The sequence below is a fragment of the Cyprinodon variegatus genome, unplaced genomic scaffold (genome assembly GCF_000732505.1).
Source record: "Cyprinodon variegatus isolate N-32 unplaced genomic scaffold, C_variegatus-1.0 Scaffold599, whole genome shotgun sequence".
NCBI lineage: Eukaryota > Metazoa > Chordata > Actinopteri > Cyprinodontiformes > Cyprinodontidae > Cyprinodon > Cyprinodon variegatus.
In genome coordinates, this window is record NW_015151052.1 from 1,906 (window position 1) to 22,608 (window position 20,703).

The window sequence follows — 20,703 nt, forward strand, 5'->3', positions numbered from 1 at the left end:
TTCTGGAGAATAAATAATAAATAGAAGTTGCAATCTGCGTAGTAGATCAATCTTGATTACATAAGGTTCGATATGCAGCAGCTTCCCAGTTTGATGCTGCATTTTGCTTTAAAGTTATCAATGATGTAATGAAGGAGAACTCGGAGTGCTTCAGGTCTTTTCAGAGTTATGTATTTCTATTCAGAGTGTGAGGAGAAATTAGTTAGTTCATCCATATTTCTCTTCAAAAGCATTATGGAGGCTCTTTGGTTTAAGCAATTATCAAACCTAATTCCTAATTTGTGTCGTTCTTCATTTTTAATTAGCTTACCATTAGCCTATCATTAACACTATTTAATTAGGAGGTACACATTCACTAATGTTTAAGCAGCTCCAAGTTCCTCATTTGTTTCTAATTTGTTTTCTTAAATAGTTTACAATGGACTGTCTCTCCTTATTTTTCTACAGATACAGATGATTTTATAACACCTTATTGGAACATGAAACTCACAGATGACACACTGGTTAAGCTCTATGAAAGCATGTCTGTTTTAGGATGGAATCCCCTCTGTATATTGGAAAAAACTTTAGCCTCTTTTTGTATTTTTAGAGAAAAAGTTCCAGCCTACAGATACTTTATTATTAAAGAAAACCTTATTTCTTTTACATTTGAATCTAAGCTTTAGTGTATTTTACTTGGATATTATGTAAAAGACCATAAACAAGATGATAACTGTGAAAAAAAAAATATATATTTTTTTTACTTTTATCTAAGCTAGAGATGTATGATGTTTTGGTACCGATATTTGATACCATTGTTTATTTATTTGAACATCTAGGTATTGGTCCGATAACTAAAACAATGTTTATTTTCATGTATTCATGGTTTTTGTTTCAGTAGAAAGAGAGGAGGGAATCGGTCATGTGTGGTTTGTTTGTGATGCAGCTCAGGAGTGTAGGAGTTTAACTTATAGGTATGGTGAAGGATTTTCGCGATTTTTGGAAAAGACCCACCCTCTCCACTTTAAAAAAAAAAGCATATGCACAACCCAGTACCCACTCCCGTGAGAGAACGCCAGGTCTAATCGTAGCCCTTTTGCAGAAGCGCTCCCTCGGTGAAGGCCCGCTGGCTTTGATGGCCAGTTTTTGCTTTATTTGGCAAAAAGTTCATTTGATTTGTGTTTATTTTACTATATTAACTATTATTCCCCCAATAAATGAAAAAAGTAAGAATTTATTATTATCTAGAGACTATCAATAACCGGAGGTGGCTTTGATCACTGATTTCTTTTTTTTTTTTTAAAGCAAATGTTGTATCACAAGAATACATATAAGCTTACTTTCCAAAAGCAGATTTAAAAATTTTCCCCTGTATCAGACTTACCACTAGTGTTGCACCGATGCTATTTTTTGGCACCTGTTACCGACACCCGAGACCTGATACCTGGCTGTGCAGTATCGCCAATACCAATACCATCTGTTTGAAATTGATGTGTGTGTGTATATATGAAGAACTGCATACTATTTGGATGTAAAATAATTGCAGCTTTGTCAAGCTGCTGCCTACCTTTGTGAAACAGGAAAAAGACTAATACAATGTCATTCCAGTAGAACTTTTATTTCCTACCTGGAATGGGTGTGTTAAGTGGGGGTGGAGTTTTGAAATGCAGACTGAAACTGAAGGTGGTTACTTCAAGATTTTTTATCCAAAAAGTTAAACAGAAGCAAAAATCCAAAAACATAAATCCACAAAAATCCAAAAATGCTGACAACAAGGAATACTCAAAACAAGAAGAGGACAAAGTAATACGACAGAATGACTGAACAGGAGGAGAATAAATGTGAGAGAGAAACAAAGACCAGGCTAATTAGCAGATTGGGAGCAGGTGTGAACAGAGGCAAGAAGAGAGCTAGGAAAAAGGAGACTGACACAAGAGCGCTAACAAGAAATATATAAGAACTAAAATACAATACTAAAAATGACTAGAACACAAGAATGAAAATAAGACCAGAGAAAACTTGAACAGAACCAAAACCATGTCAGGGTGACAATAGTTGAATAAACTTTTGGCTCTCAAAATGGTATCGGTGCAATAATTGTCGGTACTCACCAATACCGATACCACCATTTTAGTGCTGGATCAGGGCCCTGCCCAATACTGGTATCGGTATCGGTGCAACACTACTTACCACCGGTAAGTAAAAATGGGGATGAGTACAATGGACGGCCTTATATAAACGTATCACCAGAATGATTGACAATTAGGAGGACCTCTAATTTTGATGATACACCCAGAAAAAGAACATCCTCCACTATACCTTTAAGCAAAGAGCTAGTGTCATCACTGTGGTTGATCTGTCAAGGTGTCCAAACGGTGGGGTAATATCTGATTTATGATGTTAGGAAATATCGGTTATCTGCCATAATGGTGATATTAATATTGGACGTCGATATCAGCCCAAATTTTCTTAACGGTGCATCCCCATTAAAAACATAAAAAACACAAAACACAGTGCTGACCTGACAGGCTTTGCATGAAGATCATTGATCCGAGCATTAATGCCTGATTGCATACTTTGTCAGGACTCTCTCTGTGTAAATGATTTCCTTTTTAATGGGTGTTTTTTTACTGTGACGTTTTCTTCTGTGTAGCAGTGTAACAGGAGGTTTTAAGTGGAGGAGTTTTTTTTTTGTTTGTTTTCTTTTGATGGGTAGCTTTTGAGTTGGGTTTGTGCTGGAAAATGTCCAATCTTGCGACCCTGGGTGAGGACCGTTTTATGATTTGCGGTTGGTGTTACCAATGGCTTATCGTTAGCAGAGTCAATATTTTATTTAGCTGAACATGCATAAGTGAAGTCAGCTTATGGATGAGTTGTGCCCCACTGCTAGCATGAGGGACAGAAATCGGGGTCTGGGAGGGTAAAGGGGGGACACTCAGAATAAAATATGGGTTAGCAATAGTGGAAATCAATATGCATTCATGCAAAATGCTTTAGTTAAAAAAAAATACTTTACATTGATTGAATGCACAATCTCCACAGTGTTATATAGTTGAGGGAAGAATCATGCTATTGCAATTTGACTACAGAGTTGGCAGGAAGAACCAGTGTTACTCAACAAAAAAAAAAAAGAAAACCAGTTAAAGGATTTGTCTGACTTGAGAATGAGGTGGAGGTTCACCTGCCAGCAGAACAACAACCCAGACAACGTAGCTAAGGCTGCAATGGATATCAATATCCTTGTGATATCAGTTTGCCTCCAGACCTAATGCAGCAAGAGTAGAAATGCATTACTTTTTTTTTTATTAAGAAATCCTATTAAAGTTAGTTGGCAAAACTGAATTAGCAAAAATTCAGTGTCTATTTGTGCAAACCTGGTAGAGATACTATCAATAGTCAGATATGTATTTTTTTCCTTTAACTTTGTAAGGTGCGGTGTCCTCACAAAATGTGCAAAGGTTGAAAAAGTAGGGATACCTTTGCTGGGCCCTCAGCTCGACCAATTAAAAGAAGGTAGTAAATGATGCGTTACCAGTGTCACATCTAGCCTCCTCTCTGTTTCAGCGTGTCTCATGTCTGACGGTGCCACACCTGTTAAATTGTTCCTGTTGGGTCTGTTGGGCTTCAGTCACGCTCGCTGTGCTTTTTAATTATTGCTGCAAACACCGATACCCAGAGTCCACTTTACACAGCAGTTCCATGCAAAACCCGTCCTTTAAACACACTAAGGAATAATAGATGATTTGTATGATTAGTGATTGTCCAAGAAAGTGACACTTTTTTTTGTGCTTACTCAGAGATTCACAGCCCTGCTGTGGAGCTTTCGCTGTGATTTATAACCCATGGCTGTTCAGCTGTCATATCTCCTGCGTGTATTTCCTTTTTATCTGTGCTACACATCATGAACCGAGCTGTTAGGTTTATGGGCTCTTTAACTACCCCACTGTTACATCTTATTGGATTCATTTGTCTTTTTAGGCCGGGTTAAGGCTTCACCCTGGCGTTATTGCATCGGTGATCCTGGTCTGTGTGGCGGCACTCGCTGCTGCTGTATTGATCATCCGAAAATACTGCTTCCCAGTCAAGTAAGCAGGCCTGATTAATGAGCCGTGGCGTGATTATTTTAAACCATTAACGCAGGAGAAACTAATCAGCCTCTTCTGTCACGTAACTTTATTCCAGCGAAGCAACATACAGATACTCTGTGCTGAGGAGCATGGAGGACCAGGAGTCGGCGGTGACAGTGGAAGATGGCGACAGGGGGCCTTCCACAGTGGGAGAGGAGTCAGACGAGGTCAGTGCATCTTGGCATCTCTGACTCTAGCCTTCACTCTCCCGTCCCCAAGCGCAAGTCAACACAGCCATAACCTTCCTCATTTCATGCAGCCTCTTCTTTTTATTTTGCGACAGGAGCTACTGGAATAAATCTCCAACTGGGACGCAGCCGGACTGACTGGAAAATAGTTCATCATCGACGGATTGTGTGGCACAAAGGCCTGCAGCAGACAATTCTTGACAGAAGATTTTTAGGACTGGTTTTACTTCCTACTGCTCATCCTAAAATGTTATATTTAATACGCTGTCAGATAAGACTATGTTACAAACTCTCACATTTGGGAAGCTGGAACCACAAAGTATTTTTATTTTAACTGATGATTTAACTCAGGTCAGTTAATTTTGACTAACACCCTTTGATTGATCTACAGAGGATCAGATAATAGACTTGATTCACCTGCCCTGTGGACTCATTCATTTAAATTCGCCTCAGACTTTTATCTTTTGTTTGATCTGCGGTATTGATCCTCAGCTGCTTCGTAGATTCCCACGAGTTGAGTCAGTTTCTATCAGCGAACAGATACAGTTAAAGTTGACGTCTTTGAAGTGACACGAGCTGTCGATAAGCATTAATCTTTGACCTTGTTTTTACCTCCGGCTACTGTTGGACCTTCTGATAGGTGAAGGTTGTACCTGCAGGCATTACCCAGGGCTTAAAGAAGCTAAAGGAGCCATTGTCAGTATTCATCTAAAATGTGCAACAATAGAACATAAATGAAATATTCATTAATGTAGGTGGCAGAGAAGATGGGCAAAGTATCAGACAGCATGTTTGTGAGTTTATTCTGCAGCGATTTAGATGGAATATATATTATTTTTTATGGTTTATCTACAGATTCCTTTAACCTTTGCACATTGTGAGGGGGCTGCTTAAGACAAGGCTACCCTTTTTCTACTTAGAGGGAAAGGAATTTCTCTCTGAACTGATTTTTTTTTCTCTTTTCAAATAAAAATCTCTGCCTATTGACTGAGGAATTTATTTTTTATTCATCTTCAGAGCTATAGGAATGCGTTTTCATTGCCTTTTGTACTGTCACACCAAACTGTTTATATGAGATACATGTAGCTACTGTGACAACATCCCTGCTTTTCAAACCGATATATTTAATCCTTCAGATGTGAGAGTGTAAAAAAACAGACAGTATGATGGTCTAAATGGTATTTAATTTTAGGATTCATAAATATTTGGCCTTAAGCACACTAGTGAGCTAAGGATGTTAAATATGTTATATGTGTTATTTTTCTTAAATATACCTAACATGCTTCTATTAAATTCAAAAGTACTTTATTAATCCCAAAGGGAAGTTAGATAATTAAATTTTTAAGTCCAAAGCATCTTTTTCTTTTGCCATACTTGCTATCTAATTATTAGCTGACGTCTCCTATGATAGTTTGATTGTAAAAGAATTACAAGATGGATGCTGGGTCTTTGCGTTCTGCTCCTTTATTTTCAGGACACATAGCCTTCCTCCTCTTTGATTTATTGCACTGGTAAACAGATGGCCAAAACATACCTACCAGCTCTGTTAAACCAGAGAAGGTGTTGTCAGAATCAAGATTTGTGGTAGACTATATCAACTGCAAGTCCTCCATTCAAAGTATTCATAAATACCTTTTATCAATTTTTAGTCAGTAATCAACATTTAAAAGCTCATGCCTAAAGAATGCCTTCCATAAATTTAGAAGAAAATGTTTTGTTGCAGTATATAAAAGAAGATGCCATTCGTTGAATGGCTTTATATCTGAAGCAGTAATATTGTAGAAGCAGCTCCCATCAGTGGGATAACACTTTAAGTCCCTTTTGTTGTCCCTTCACGTCTATCTATCTCTTATATAAATTCAGAAGGCACACCCCCGTTTGCACACCTCCAGTCTAAGAAAAGCGGACAGGATTACCTGCATGGCCACAAAGCAATTTTCTGCTGTGAATGGGGGTCAAACCCAAAGCGTGCTTCATTCACTTAAATCACTACAACCTCTTACTACATATAAGTGTTTTAAATTTGAGCATGCTAAATAACTTCTTTTTTTTTTTTCCACATTTCACCTTCAGAAAAAAAATAAGGACATTGACTCCTTATTTATCCTAGAGATGGAACAATCATGTAACTGGTTAAAAAGGCTCATTATAATCAGCTATAAGAGTATGCAACATTTAGACTGTTTTCACAGTTTCAGGGGAAGGCAGCTGTTATATTGCTCTCTTCAAAGCCACAGACTGCTTTGAAAAAGTGATAATTTTACCTCACAGATCACATGGTTTGCTCTCCACAGAGGGAATCAATCTTGAAATCTAAGCCATTGTGTTGAGAATCTGATTTGGTTTTAACACAAATGTTCTGTAAATGATGGTGGCATACGTATCTTACCCAGTATGTAGCTCAGCATAACATTATTTTGTTGTTTTTATCAATAGAACATTGAAGCCCTAAGGTCCTTGTAGATAAATTATGCTTAAGAGGTACAGTGGAAAAAATGAATGATGAAAGAGATGACGTTTTGCTTCATGGATGGGTTTCTAGTTAGAAGGCTTACATGATTTTTCCCCATTACCACTCAGCAATTCACACATGGAAGCAGCAAGAAATTGAAACAAATAAAGTCACATATGTTGGATAAAATGCAGTGACAAAAAGAAACATATTGAACCTGTTTACTGAAATGTAGTGAATACTTCTCATTTGGAAATGACAATTTCCAGACAAACTATTATTTCATGCAAACTGTTGTTTATATTCTTCTGGCTTTCTCCATTCTCTCTGATTTTAAGGTTACTTCAATTTATTTACAATCGCATTCAAGTTGAGTGGTTGACCATGTCAATCTAGCATCTTTATTTTCTTTCTCTGACCTCTATGTTCGAGGTCAATGCCGTATTGAAAAAAACATCCTTTAAATTGTTTTTTTATGCCATTTGTTTTCCAAGCATATTCACACTGGCTTGAAAAGAGCTAAATCTGGTCTTATTTGACAAGAATTTATCATCCAAATGTTCGGCAGCATATTTAAACAAGCTTCAAAATGTCAAGGAATTGGGTTTGAGTGTATTGAATGATAAAAAAGGTATTCCAGGTAGAATACAAATGGTCCTTGACTCTTGAACAACTCTATAGATTATTATTTCATCCCCCGTTTCATCTTGTGAGGAACTTCTTGTTCTGGGTGCGGTGAAATTTTATTCTCTCCAGTTCAGGAAATCCAGCTTCAGAGATGCTCACTGGATCAATTAGACGTTTAGAAACATGTCTGTAACCAGTGTCAGGATTATGTTTTGCAATAATAGAAATTCAAAGATCTTGTGTGAATCTTTGCTTATATACATAAAGAAATGCTTTCGTGATAATTTTCTTAATTGGAAACCTTTTGTAAATGTTCTTTTGGGAACAAACCTGCTGGTAATGGGAGCTGGGCTGCTTTCTAAAAGCAGGAAGATTTGAGCTATTTACTTGTCACTTTGCAGCTTTTTCTGTCCCATTTCCTTAATAACTATTTTCAATACCTCTTCCATCTCCTATTCCACGTAATTGCACATTACTTAATTTGGTTTGATTTCGTTGTATGTAGGAACTATTTGAGTTATTTCTGATGTATGGTGTGAAGCATTTAAAAATGTCGAAATATTTATTTTTTTAGCACTCCTATTACTCTTTATAAATTGACCTCTGTCATGAAGAACAACACCGGCTTTGCTGGTTAAACCCTTTTTTTGACTGACCCTGACTGTTTTGAGACCAAATTATAAAATGCAAAATATTAAAAAAAGGAAAACAGATTTTGTATCATACAAAACTTCTAATTTAAATACAGTAAAATGTGTCTTGTAAATGAATCGATTTGATTTTGCTGCTGGTCTGATAAATGCTGTTAATTCGTAAGCTGAGCATTTTAAATTCCCACATTGCTGAAAATCATCAGTGTATAACTTCCATCGTAAATTAAATTAGCATCTCTCACAAACCATCACATCGATATTGGATCTTTTAGATTGTCTTTTGTTAATTTAAAACAAGCTAAATGAACTGCAGCTAGAAATAGCTGCATTAAGAGGTGATCATCCACCAGCTGGCCAATTCCCCTTTGAAAGGATTTCTTCTTTCATTAATCCAGTTAAAGTCAATTTTCTGCAAAGCTCTAAGTCCATCTCTGACTTTTAAATGAGCATCAGTATTTTGCATAACATTACACCTTATCCAACCAAAAAGAGGGGGAAAAAAGCCATTGCACCTGTCGGGGAGTTTTGAGCAAACACGGTGATGTGGTGAATGTCACAGGATGCCATTGGCACTTCATAATGAGAGATTAATCAGAAATGACTTCACTGTGATTTCCTTTTTTTTTTTTCGCTCATTGTCCATCCCTGCAATAAAACAAGAAACAAACAAATTAGGAAATGAAACCAGAATGAGGTCTTCTGTCTCTGTTTGTGTTGTTCTGTTGTAAATCATTGTAATGATGTAAATACTGAATGTTTCTATATTTGAGTGAATTATTTGTGAAATATAGTAATGCATCGTTTATTAAACATATTTATCTTTTCAACTGTGTATGGCATGTTGTTCTTTGTCTTTTTTTTACATGAGTTATGTGGTTTAGATGAAAGTAATCCAAATGTTTATAGTAATGATTATGAATTTTATTGCTCACTTTGTTAATAAGCTATTCAACTGCTGTTATTTGCTTCTCAAATTCTAATTTGAATTTGAAATGAATGATCTCAATCCACAGTTTTATGGGCTTTAAATCTGAAAGCATTGAGTGCCCCTCTAATAGTGTGGTAGTACACAAGGGCCCTCCTCTGGTTATCTTTGGTATGGCATCTTAATTAGGTCTAATTTTTATTTTATGATATAAAGTTAAATTATAAATTAAAATGTTATCATTGCAGGCAGCAACTTGATTAAGCGAGGGAACCTGAAACCAGGAAGATAAATTAAATGAAGGCTGTACTCTTGGTGCCTCCCTATGAGCCCAGTTTTACCCTCTTGGGATGGTACTGGGGATTATTCTACAGATTAATATTTGGAATAAAAATAGCTTTAAAACAAAATTGCAAAATTCTTCAGAGTCACTGGTCTGACATTTCTTATCTCAAATTCCTGTATTAGGATAGTAGATAATATAAAAAAATAAGTCCAGGCAGCCTAAGCATTAAATACAATTCAACTGAACTGTTTTGATCAAGGCTGCATGGAGGCACAGCTTATAGCTCTGTTGTCTTTCAGCAAAATGTTCTGGGTTCAAATACCAGCCCAGGGTCTTCCTCCATGCTGTTTGCATGTTAACCTTGTGCACATTTAGGTTCTCTCCGATACTCCATGCCTCCATCCCATCATTTGTGCCTGTGCATTTTCCTTAGGTGTGAGTGCATGGTTGTCTGTCTGTGTTGCCCTGTGACGGTCTGCCGACCTGTCCAGGGTGCACCCTGCCTTTCTGCTGGAGAAAGGCAAAAGCCCCACTGCGACTCTGAAGAAGCTGAAGATGGATGGATGCTTTGATTAAGACTTGTAAACACTTCATGAGTTAATGATGTGATTCAGTCTTCTTTCTTGTGATTTATCACCATTTACAGCTTATATATCCGCATCCCTGGTAATGATAGGTAAAAAAATAAAACATTTTGTATTTATTTTCACCTGTTTTTTTTTTCTTCTATTTTTGTTGATTTTAATGATTTAGGAAAGGGCTGCCAAAGAAGCTACATGGCTACATTCATCATATCTCTGCTGATATACTGTGATACTTTAAACGTTTTGAATGCTATAAATGGTTGTTAAAAGGCTGGTATGGACATTTGTTTATGACAAAAGGATCACCAAGGGGATGAAAATGAATTAGAAAGCTAACCGTTAATGAGTGATAGAAAAATCTCCATTAATCACTACTGTAATCTTATATTATATATGGGGTTTGTGGCTGAATATAGTCATGTACACATTCTGGTAATTTGTCACCAGTAGCTATGTTTTTTTTTTAATAAGGTCAGCATTAATGCATTGCTTAGCATATAGTACAGGGGACTGCAAAAAAACACATAACATATAGGATTTTTTAACAAAAAAAATGTTTTTTTTGTGATTTCATGTTGATCATCATGTGTCTGAAATGCTTGTATATCTTTACATAAACATCTGAAAGTTGTGAACATTCATCTCCCCAGTGTTGGTAGGATAGAGCTCACATTTTTAAACATACAAGCCAGTATGGTTCACCACACTGTGTCTTTATTGACACCAAGCAAGAGTATTAGGACTACAACAATAGACACATGATTAATTTTGCTGCTGTTTAAGCCACACACTTAAAATACAGAATTAATGAAAAAGTTTTATTATGAGCAGATTGGAGATTGCTTTCCAATCGCTTCACGTGTTTTCTGTTTTCTTTTTTCTTTTTTTCTTTAGAAAGATGTTGACTGTCAGTGTTTTTGTGAAAACATCGTACTCCACATCTGCACACAATGTCGTTTTCTTTCTCTCTGTGTTTTTATAGTTTTTGTTCCAATGTTCTGCCATCTGTGCATAACTTTCTGTGCACAGCCATCTGTAGATGCAGCTTTTTTATTTACATTTCGGTGTTGTCATTCGTATTTCTTTTGAAATCCCATTTGAAATGATCTTATGTTTTTGCTTTTTTACAGAAAAAGATAGAGTCCAGCTGCGTTATCTATTTATCTTTATTTGTTTAGAAGATCACTCCCCAGAGCTCAGGATTATTATAAGGTCAGCAGGAAGATGAAAGGTCTGGAACCTTTCCTTTAAGGGATTTGCAGAGGCTGTCACCAGAAAGTCTGGGGTCAAGTTCTAAGTGATTTGAACAAATATGTATTCTAACTACAGATTAATAATAGTTTAAAAAAAATTGGATATGCAACTCAAAATGAAGATGTATTAGGCTAAATAGGCAAAATATAGAAAGAGAACTTTTAAAAGCTACTGTACAAAAAATTACAATTTCCTGTTTATGCTATCTAATTCCATTAATGTATTATGAGGCACTTAATGTGAAAAAAGTAACTTATGTACATATATATCATTAGATAAGTCCAACTATTTTGAACAACTCACATTTAGTTGCACACATTCCAGTTTAATCCTGGTATGTGGAAGCATGAAAGCTCTATTACAAATTATCCTTGTTGAAAGGTGTTTTGTTTTTCTATCACATGCATGATCTGTTATTGCCCTTTATATTTCCTTTGTTAGGATTTTATAGTCAAAGCTTGTTAAAATATAAATACTCTAATATCAACTTTTACTTTATACACTATGAATAGTTTTTTATTATTTCAGATACCTTAGTGTGTAAAAAATACTTTTTTTAAGCCTTTATGTTTTGGGCTAAGTAAGCCAAACAAAAGTTGATTATCCCCTAAGGTTATTAGACTTTGGTCATAAGACTTTATTTATCATTTTGTCCATATCCCTTGACCTACATATTGCCATTTGTGTCTGCTTAACTACCACCTGGTTTGTGTTCACTATATAACTGCTGTTAATGTTGATTTAATTAGGATTTAACGGACTCTTTTTTTTTTCTTTGAAGGAAGATGTCCAAAATGTTTCATTCAAAAGCCAGGTCCTAAATCACTGGTATTAAAGCCCAAATTTTGTTTCAAATCTTTTATGAAGTCAGGAGATTGACTCTATAGTCATTTAATGTGTTTCACTAGATTGAGTTTAGTCCAAGTCATGTGACTTGAGTCCACATATCTTGGGAACTGAAGCAATCAAAAGCGTAATAACCTGCCAATAACTTACTACGCTTCCAGGGTGAGTAAGGTGATAACATTTTCCCAATAATGTAGTATGTTATTGCCTTTTTTTGTATTGTAAGGATTGTTTGAAAATACTGCTAAAGCTTCTGTGTAACACATGAAGACCACATGTTCTGTTATTTAAGTCTAGCACATTTCAGTGAACCAAATACCAAATGTATTTCATATTACTTCTTAAATTAGATCATGGATTCAAATATATGAACATCTTAAAAACATTCTAAATAAAGATTTCGTTCAACATAAGTTTTATCATTGGTTCCTAGAATCCTTAAATAAGGTAAACTTCTTCATGGTGCATATTTTTGATGATGAGGATAACCACCATCTACTATATCTGTTTTATGAAAAGCCTAAAAAACTAAGCTGCAAAAAATAAAATTTTAATTTCCAAAAAGTGCTGCGATGTCACAATTATGGCCGATTGACCCTTTTTTTATTGGACTTTTTTAAAATCTATGCCTACGATGTAATAAAGTATCATAATGCTGACGCAATGTGATTTGATTTTGCTTAATAGCAATAACACAAAACATTATTTTCTTAATTTTATTGTTATTGGCAGTCGTTTGTAACAGCAGTAATTACAACAATCTTGCTTCTAATCAAAACCATGAACCTTAATAGCAGTAAATGCCATATTTAAAATTCTTTCAGAACAGAGTGCTTTGTTCTCACATTCCCTGCACTGTTTTGGAGTTTTTGTTTTGTTTAATTGCATGTATATGTCTATACTGGGTTTATTTTTTTATCTGGAAATCTATTTTCTATGCTTCTGTTCTCCAATCGTTTTTTTTCCCCCCTATATGGTCTCGAGAGATTTTATGCAGTTAGGTGTGTGAGCTGCTTTATGCAGATATTGGTTTTATACAAATTTACATACAAATAGAAAACTCTGACAACTGCTACAATGATTCTTTAAAGCTTTTTTTTTCACCTATCCAATTTGAAATATGATGCTTTTGCCCCCCCCACCACCACCCCCTTTACTGTCCTGCATTGCCTTCTTCAACTGTCATATTCATATTTGCACAGCAGATTCAGTGTACCCTGTACTTCGGTACCTGAGTAAACCTCAAGGTTTAAAAGGGAAACCTGACCATCGAGTTCACACTGGGTGTGATATATATCCGTGTGTTTGTGGGCGTGTGTCTGTGTGTGTTGTTAATGCCATGTCCTGGTCTTTTTGTTACTCTAAGAGCGCTGACACACTTTTTTTCCCCCCTCTTAGTTTACACAAATGTTGGTCCCATAAGAGATGGCTGCTGGGAAATTATCAGGAGACGTCTGCAGCAGATAAGATGACACCAAAGCTTTGTTGTGTCAGTTTTGTTTTTTTAAGGATCGCATGAAGAGCATCTGAAAGGGTTCATTTTGGCATAAACGTCTTAATTTGTCACAGAAATGAAGGATCGAAGTAAGGGTTTATTCTAAAACTGGTAGGTCGGTTTCTGAGACTCTTTATCTTCACGTATCTTTCTTCTTCATTGGCAGCTATTCTGACCCTCTTTGCTGTGATTGTGCTCCTTCTAATCTTTTTCCTGACTTCATTTGACGAACAGGTGCAAAATGTTTTTGGTGAGTTGGTTTATTTGTATTCCTAAGTCTTAGAAGCTGAGCAATACTCAGTAACATCTAAATTATATAAACCTTATTTCAGGATTCAACAAAACAGAGTTAAAATTCAAAACAGGTAAGAAAAACTTCAGCTTTTGCTACTCACCTTGACTTCTAATAATTTTTAATTCCAATTTAGATTGCATTGAAAGAATGTCTGTATTTTATGTCTGATTTACATTTTAAGGCACAGCTAAAGCTGCTCCAAAGTGCAGGCTCTCCGCAGTCTGTCCCAAAGACCACTTTCCTTTTAAAATTTGGAGTGGAGCTGCTAATGTTGTTGGGCCAAAAATCTGTTTCAACGGTAAAAAGTATGTGTGTTGTTCAAACTTCCTATGCTGAGAGAGAAAAGCTGTGACCTGTCTGTGAAAATCAACTTTCGTCTGCATCTCAACAGCGTTATGAGTCACATTTTGAACAACGTGGGACCAGGACTGAACATTGTGGTGGTAAATGGTAAATATTGATCACAAACCTTAAACTCTGTACCCTGACACAGTTCATTTTCAAGCCTAAAGTAGTATCAGCTGAATAATGTAGGGCTTAAAGGTTTCTTTTTAAGAAGTATAGTGCTTCGCAAAAGTATTAACACCCTTTTCAGTGAGTTTTTGTCTTTGCTAGATTTTGAAATCTATAAACTGAGGTTTTTGCATTATATTCTTTACTAATTTGGTCAAATACTTGATAAATCCGTTCTAAACCATGGATATTGTTTAACTCTAATAATTTGCAGCCTCTTACTCTAACCATTCTCAAGCATTTCTCAAGCACATAGCTTTATTTCACTTCCCAACAACCGATTAGCGTCCTTTTTCCTGCTTTAAAAAGAGCATCTCCACAGATTGATGCTTCCCCCACCATGTCTCATGATAGGCGGTGGTGAGTTAAGGGTGATGTGAAGGTATCAATGTGTTTGGACTTTGTTGCAAAGAATACATTTCTATTCATACTATTTTTAACTCAGTTTAAAAACAGAATTCAGCTCAGGGATATATATATTTTTTTTACTGCAGCCTCCTAAGAGGTCAATAATGGATTGGTTTGTATTTGTTGTCAACTCAAAGAAGGAAAAGAAGTAATAAATTATCAATTGAATAGAATATCTCTCCAGTTTTTGTATCCTCTGCCCACACTAAGAAAACATCAGATTTATCCTCATTTTATGTCTTTACAGTAAATACGATTGCTGTTTTTCAGCCAATGTGGATGCCCACAAACAGTCCTTGCTTGACGGTTTGTTGACAGGTATTGATGAAGAATTTCTCAAGCCGGAGAGCAGAGTGAACCCCTCAAACACCAGTTCTGTCAATAGATTTTCTCATCTACACTGTGGATCTCTGCAGCTCGTCCAAAGTTACCATGGTCAACTTGTCTTCACTGATTCATGCTCTCCTTACCTGGCTATAAATCACTTGTATTTGCAATATAATAACAGTGGTAAATACAATTGTCTCAATACACTTTATGTAGTTTTCCCACCAGGGGAGGAGAGCATTGTGTCTGTGGACAATTCCATGGAGGTGAACCTGAACTTATTCTTGTCATTAGCACAGAGGAAATTGCAGTTGCAATTTAGGTAAAGAAAAAAATGCTATTTAAATTTTCTGGCAAAATTATATATCCCTACTAGCCTTTCAGGTCAGTTGGATGGCCGTGTCTTGGGTTTAAATACTGCTATACTCAACTCTGCCATATTCAAAGCTTTAAAAAAAATAAAAATAAAAAAAAATAAAAATAAAAAAAAAATATATATATATATATATCTATATTTGTTTTTTAACAAGCCAGGATTCATACTTATCCACAACGTTATCTCTGAACTGTCTGCTGTGTTCCTAGGTCTTCATGATGATGTTTGTTCACTTGTTCGATAAGCCAATAAAGACTTTAATAGCCTGATAGTGAAATTAAATCACATACAGGTTTACTCTCTTATCTAATATGTATGCATTACATTTAAAACCATTTAAGGGGCCTGAATACTTTTGCTCTGGCCTCCAGGTCTATCTATTACACTGTAGTTAATAAGCCAAAGGGAAAGGTCTGACTTAGACATCATTTGGTGCACATGCTGATTAGGTATGTGTATGTAAATTATTTAATTTGCAGAGACCCGGCACGTGTAGAACAGGCACTGAGATCGAGAACAGTAGGTGAAAATGAAAAGAATCAAGCTGTTGCAATACCCCAGCAAAATCCAGAGCTTAACTTGATTGAAATACTGTGGTGAGACATTTAAAAAGGCTGTGTGGAAACAAATGTGTACAAACTTTGATGAACTGAAGCTGTGCTGTGAAGGGAGACGACTGATGGAGTCAGACAGAAAATACCTACCTCAGCGATCAAGCTGTTTAATCATGTGGTGAAATTAGATGTCCCATGGCTTTATTCACAGTTTTATTCCCATGACTGTAAATAAAATACTAAAAAACTTGTTTTTTGTTTTGCCACCTATAGATGAGACTGGAGTTGTAGAAAGGTTTGACTATCTTAATATGATAAGTGGAAGTAAGTATCGATGACAATTTTTTATGAAAACCTAAAATGTTCAGCCTTCATAAAGCTCCTATTTTTTTTTCTTTTTTTCCACATTAGACTCAGCAGACATCCTGACGTATTTGGAGAAGATAAAGCCTGGAATGATTGTGCTGGTGGCCTCCTTTGATGATGCAGCAACAAAGTAAACCCGAATCAAAACTTTCCAACATTTAAAAACGATCTGGTGTCACAGAACAATGACCCTTTCTGCTCATTTGTTGCAGGATGACAGATGAAATAAGGCAGATGTTTGTCGATATGGGAAGCACTTTGATCCGCTCTGTTAAACACAGAGACAACTGGGTGTTTGCTGGAAGAGCAGGGATAAAAATCAAAAGCATCTTCGAGCAGGTCAGTGAACCCTGTCTGTGTCATTTTATCTGTGCATCAAAGATTCAGAAAATATACAAGAAGGCAAAGCACCGTCCACAAAACTAATTTTTCCCTCTTTTTCTCTGCTAGCGAGCTGAGAATGATGAGATAACAAATGTTTTCGATGGATGGCCAGAGATGGTGCAAGTGGGTGGCTGTTTCCCAATGACTAAGAGTGTCTAAAAATCCAATTTAATGGGGCGGGGCTTATTAATCTGCAACAGACTTAAAACTTTAGGAAATCTTTTGGGAAGGTGTTAGCCTAGTGGTTAAGGTATTGCTCTTGGATCCCAGAGGTTCTGAGTTCAAGCCCCACTCCCACGGCTGCCACTTTGGGCAAGACCCTTAATCCCCACACCTCTCCCCAGGCGCCTCACATTGGCACCCTACTGCTCCCCAAAGGTATGGGTTAAATGCAGAGAGTAAACTTTGTTGCTTTGTACTTCTGACAATTCTAATGATAATGAAGTTGAATTCTATTCAATTCTGTTCTTTTATTTTGCCCAATTAAACAAAACACTGTATGAATGTATGCTCACACTCACATATATAGGCCCATACAGTAAACAGCCATTCAGACACCTGGATAGATAAAAGACACCTGGATAATAACTAGTTACATTTATTCTTTTATATTAACTTAGGTAACATTTTGGAGATAATATGTTCATTGTTTAGCTTAACTGTACTGTACTTCTTATTTTTATGTGAGTAGGCCTAATATGCTTGTGAATTAACACTGCTGATTATGGAGGAAGATTAAACTATTTTTCCAAAGGCCATTTAAAAATGGAAATTTAAAAGAAAACAGATATTTCTTTCATTATAACAAAAAGATTTGATTTAGTCATTTTTATGCACTTTTTGGTTCTGTTTAAGTTTTTTGGGGGGGAGTTTATTGGCTTCATTTCCATTTTGTGTCATTCTAGTTGATTTCTGGTTTTATTTAGATGTATTTTTTTTTTGTATACCGTCTGTTGCCCCATTGTGTCAGTCTCCTTCCCCTAGCTCCCTTCTAGATCCTTCTGTCCACACCTGCTCCCTATCAGTTGATTACTCCAGTCTTTGTTCTGTTTGGCATACATACACTCACCGGCCACTTTATTAGGTACCCCATGCTAGTAACGGTTTGGACCCCCTTTTGCCTTCAGAACTGCCTCAATTCTTCGTGGCATAGATTCAACAAGGTGCTGGAAGCATTCCTCAGGGAGTTTGGTCCATATTGACATGATGGCATCACACAGTTGCCGCAGATTTGTTGGCTGCACATCCATGATGCGAATCTCCCGTTCCACCACATCCCAAAGATGCTCTATTGGATTGAGATCTGGTGACTGTGGAGGCCATTTGAGTACAGTGCACTCATTGTCATGTTCAAGAAACCAGTCTGAGATGATTCCAGCTTTATGACATGGCGCATTATCCTGCTGAAAGTAGCCATCAGAAGTTGGGTACATTGTGGTCATAAAGGGATGGACATGGTCAGCAACAATACTCAGGTAGGCTGTGGCGTTGCAACGATGCTCAATTGGTACCAAGGGGCCCAAAGAGTGCCAAGAAAATATTCCCCACACCATGACACCACCACCACCAGCCTGAACCATTGATACAAGGCAGGATGGATCCATGCTTTCATGTTGTAGACGCCAAATTCTGACCCTACCATCTGAATGTCGCAGCAGAAATCGAGACTCATCAGACCAGGCAACGTTTTTCCAATCTTCTATTGTCCAATTTCGATGAGCTTGTGCAAATTGTAGCCTCAGTTTCCTGTTCTTAGCTGAAAGAAGTGGCACCTGGTGTGGTCTTCTGCTGCTGTAGCCCATCTGCCTCAAAGTTCGATGTACTGTGCGTTCCGAGATGCTCTTGTGCCCACCTTGGTTGTAACGGGTGGTTATTTGAGTCACTGTTGCCCTTCTATCAGCTTGAACCAGTCTGGCCATTCTCCTCTGACCTCTGGCATCAACAAGGCATTTCCGCTCACAGAACTGCCGCTCACTGGATGTTTTTTCTTTTTCGGACCATTCTCTGTAAACCCTAGAGATGGTTGTGCGTGAAAATCCCAGTAGATCAGCAGTTTCTGAAATACTCAGACCAGCCCTTCTAGCACCAACAATCATGCCACGTTCAAAGTCACTCAAATCACCTTTCTTCCCCATACTGATGCTTGGTTTGAACTGCAGGAGATTGTCTTGACCATGTCTACATGCCTAAATGCACTGAGTTACCGCCATGTGATTGGCTGCTTAGAAATTAAGTGTTAACGAGCAATTGGACAGGTGTACCTAATAAAGTGGCCGGTGAGTGTACTCCTCCTCTCCAGTTACTGTTTGTCGGACTTTCTTTATTTCTGAATTCCCTCCTTAAAACATGTTTTCCCCTTTGTTCTGGTTCAAGCATTCCTTGTTAAGTTATTTTTTGGATTAATACTTCACTTTCCACGATTGGTTATTAAATCTGCAAGAAACCACCTGAGCTTCCATCTCTGCGTTTGGGTCCTCTAAAAACCTACATGCAACCTGACAGATTTAAAGAAAATAATTTGATAGACAAAAATCTTCCAGGTCATAAATAATTGTTGGTTATGTATATAAGTTGTTTTATTTTAGAAGTCCAACCCAATTTGAGTTCTGGAAACCTTTTTACTACATATAAGTTTTAAACAAATTAAATAAATAAAAACTCATGCATGTTCACATATAGAAAAACATGAAGATAAATATTAGCAAATGTAATGTAATCATTTCATAGTATCTAGAATTAAGGGCAAGTTGTTTTAACCCCCTTAAAAAAAAAAAAAAAACCTTATAAAAGAGTTGGTAGTTTTATCCGAAAAAGACAAAAAACAGGTGTGATGTGGATGGTGAAAACCCTCTCAGAAGGCTTAAGAACAGCTTCAGGCTGACCCCAGGCTGTTTGCATTTGTCTTTCTGTCTCAGGCAGACAATGAATGAGCAGTGGCAGTGTGTAGAGGGGATAACAGGAAAACTGTAATGAGCAAAGGCCAAAGGAGACATCACCACTGTAGCAGCTGCACAGCAGTCTGAAATTAATGTTATTTTTCTTTAATGAGCAAGTCTTTCTGAAATGAGGCAGAAATGGATCTCTTTGGGAATAAAGTGCATCAGTTTGTTTAGAGTCAACAAAATGAAGTCTATGGAGAAAAGAGTTGTCTGTCTTTTGGTCCTTGATTTTTCTTCAACTGATTTTTTTTTTTTTTATAGAGCCTCTGAGTCTCACTTTGATCTCTATGACTCTTCGTGACTTTGAACATTTATCTAGATGATCATATTTTGGCTTCTTTGAAGACAAATATCTCTTTGAGTAAATTTTTTACACTTTGAAACTGTTTGAGATTTCTCACCAAGAATGTTTGAAGGACCGGTTTGAAGTTTGGGCAATGCCATTCAGCTTTTGTGCTTATGAGACGTTGAAACATCTTTAAAAAAAAACAACTAAGACAGACTTGCTTGCCCCTTTAATATACAAAATGGATCAAAACTAAATTTCTCTACAGAATTCAGATTTTGTAGAAGTCCAATAGTTCTGTATTTAACTGTTTTTGTTTTTGTTTTGGAGTGCTGCTTCTGAGGGACTATCATAATTGGTTGAAAAGGTTTCCCTTTATCTCTTTGCTTGGCAACTGGAGAGGAGAAACAATAGACTCGAGTTATTGTAGAAACTCTCTCAACCTGCTGATGCAAGCAACTGAAACAAGGTTAGAATAGAATCAAATATATCTGTTTTTTATTTATCGATGTGTTAAAAAATTTACGAAATTCTATTAGAAGGTATCAGGGTTCATCCTGAAACTTGGAACAGAGTCACCTCCCAACTAGTTCTTCTCTTTAGAAAGCTATCGGGACTTCCTCCCGGGAGAAGATCCCACAGCAGACACAAACCTCCTGCGATGGTTTATTCCCCTTCTGGCCCAGGAATCAGCAGGATCTCCCCAGAGTACTGGGGTGTCTCGGTTTCCCCACCTGGACCTGTCGCCTCTGTGACCTGACCTTGAATAAGCAGACAAAGATGAATGGCTAAAGTGACTCTCTCCACCCTGAGCCCCAGCAGGTCTCTGACCAGTCACT

At 36.9% G+C, this 20,703-nt stretch overlaps 1 protein-coding gene and 1 long non-coding RNA gene across 2 annotated transcripts; both read left to right on the forward strand.

Moving 5' to 3' along the window:
• The first annotated feature begins 3,936 nt into the window (after positions 1-3,936).
• Positions 3,937-5,281, forward strand: LOC107096111. Its single transcript, XR_001481784.1, has 3 exons — positions 3,937-4,064; positions 4,162-4,273; positions 4,390-5,281. It is a non-coding gene; the product is annotated as an uncharacterized LOC107096111 (long non-coding RNA).
• An 8,018-nt stretch (positions 5,282-13,299) lies between these two features.
• Positions 13,300-17,494, forward strand: LOC107096116 (protein FAM3C-like). Its single transcript, XM_015392623.1, has 9 exons — positions 13,300-13,505; positions 13,583-13,666; positions 13,749-13,781; positions 13,893-14,016; positions 14,103-14,161; positions 16,163-16,213; positions 16,301-16,385; positions 16,468-16,594; positions 16,706-17,494. The coding sequence occupies exons 1-9, from the start codon at positions 13,493-13,495 to the stop codon at positions 16,796-16,798; spliced, it is 669 nt and encodes a 222-aa protein (XP_015248109.1). The 5' UTR covers positions 13,300-13,492; the 3' UTR covers positions 16,799-17,494.
• Positions 17,495-20,703: the final 3,209 nt, after the last annotated feature.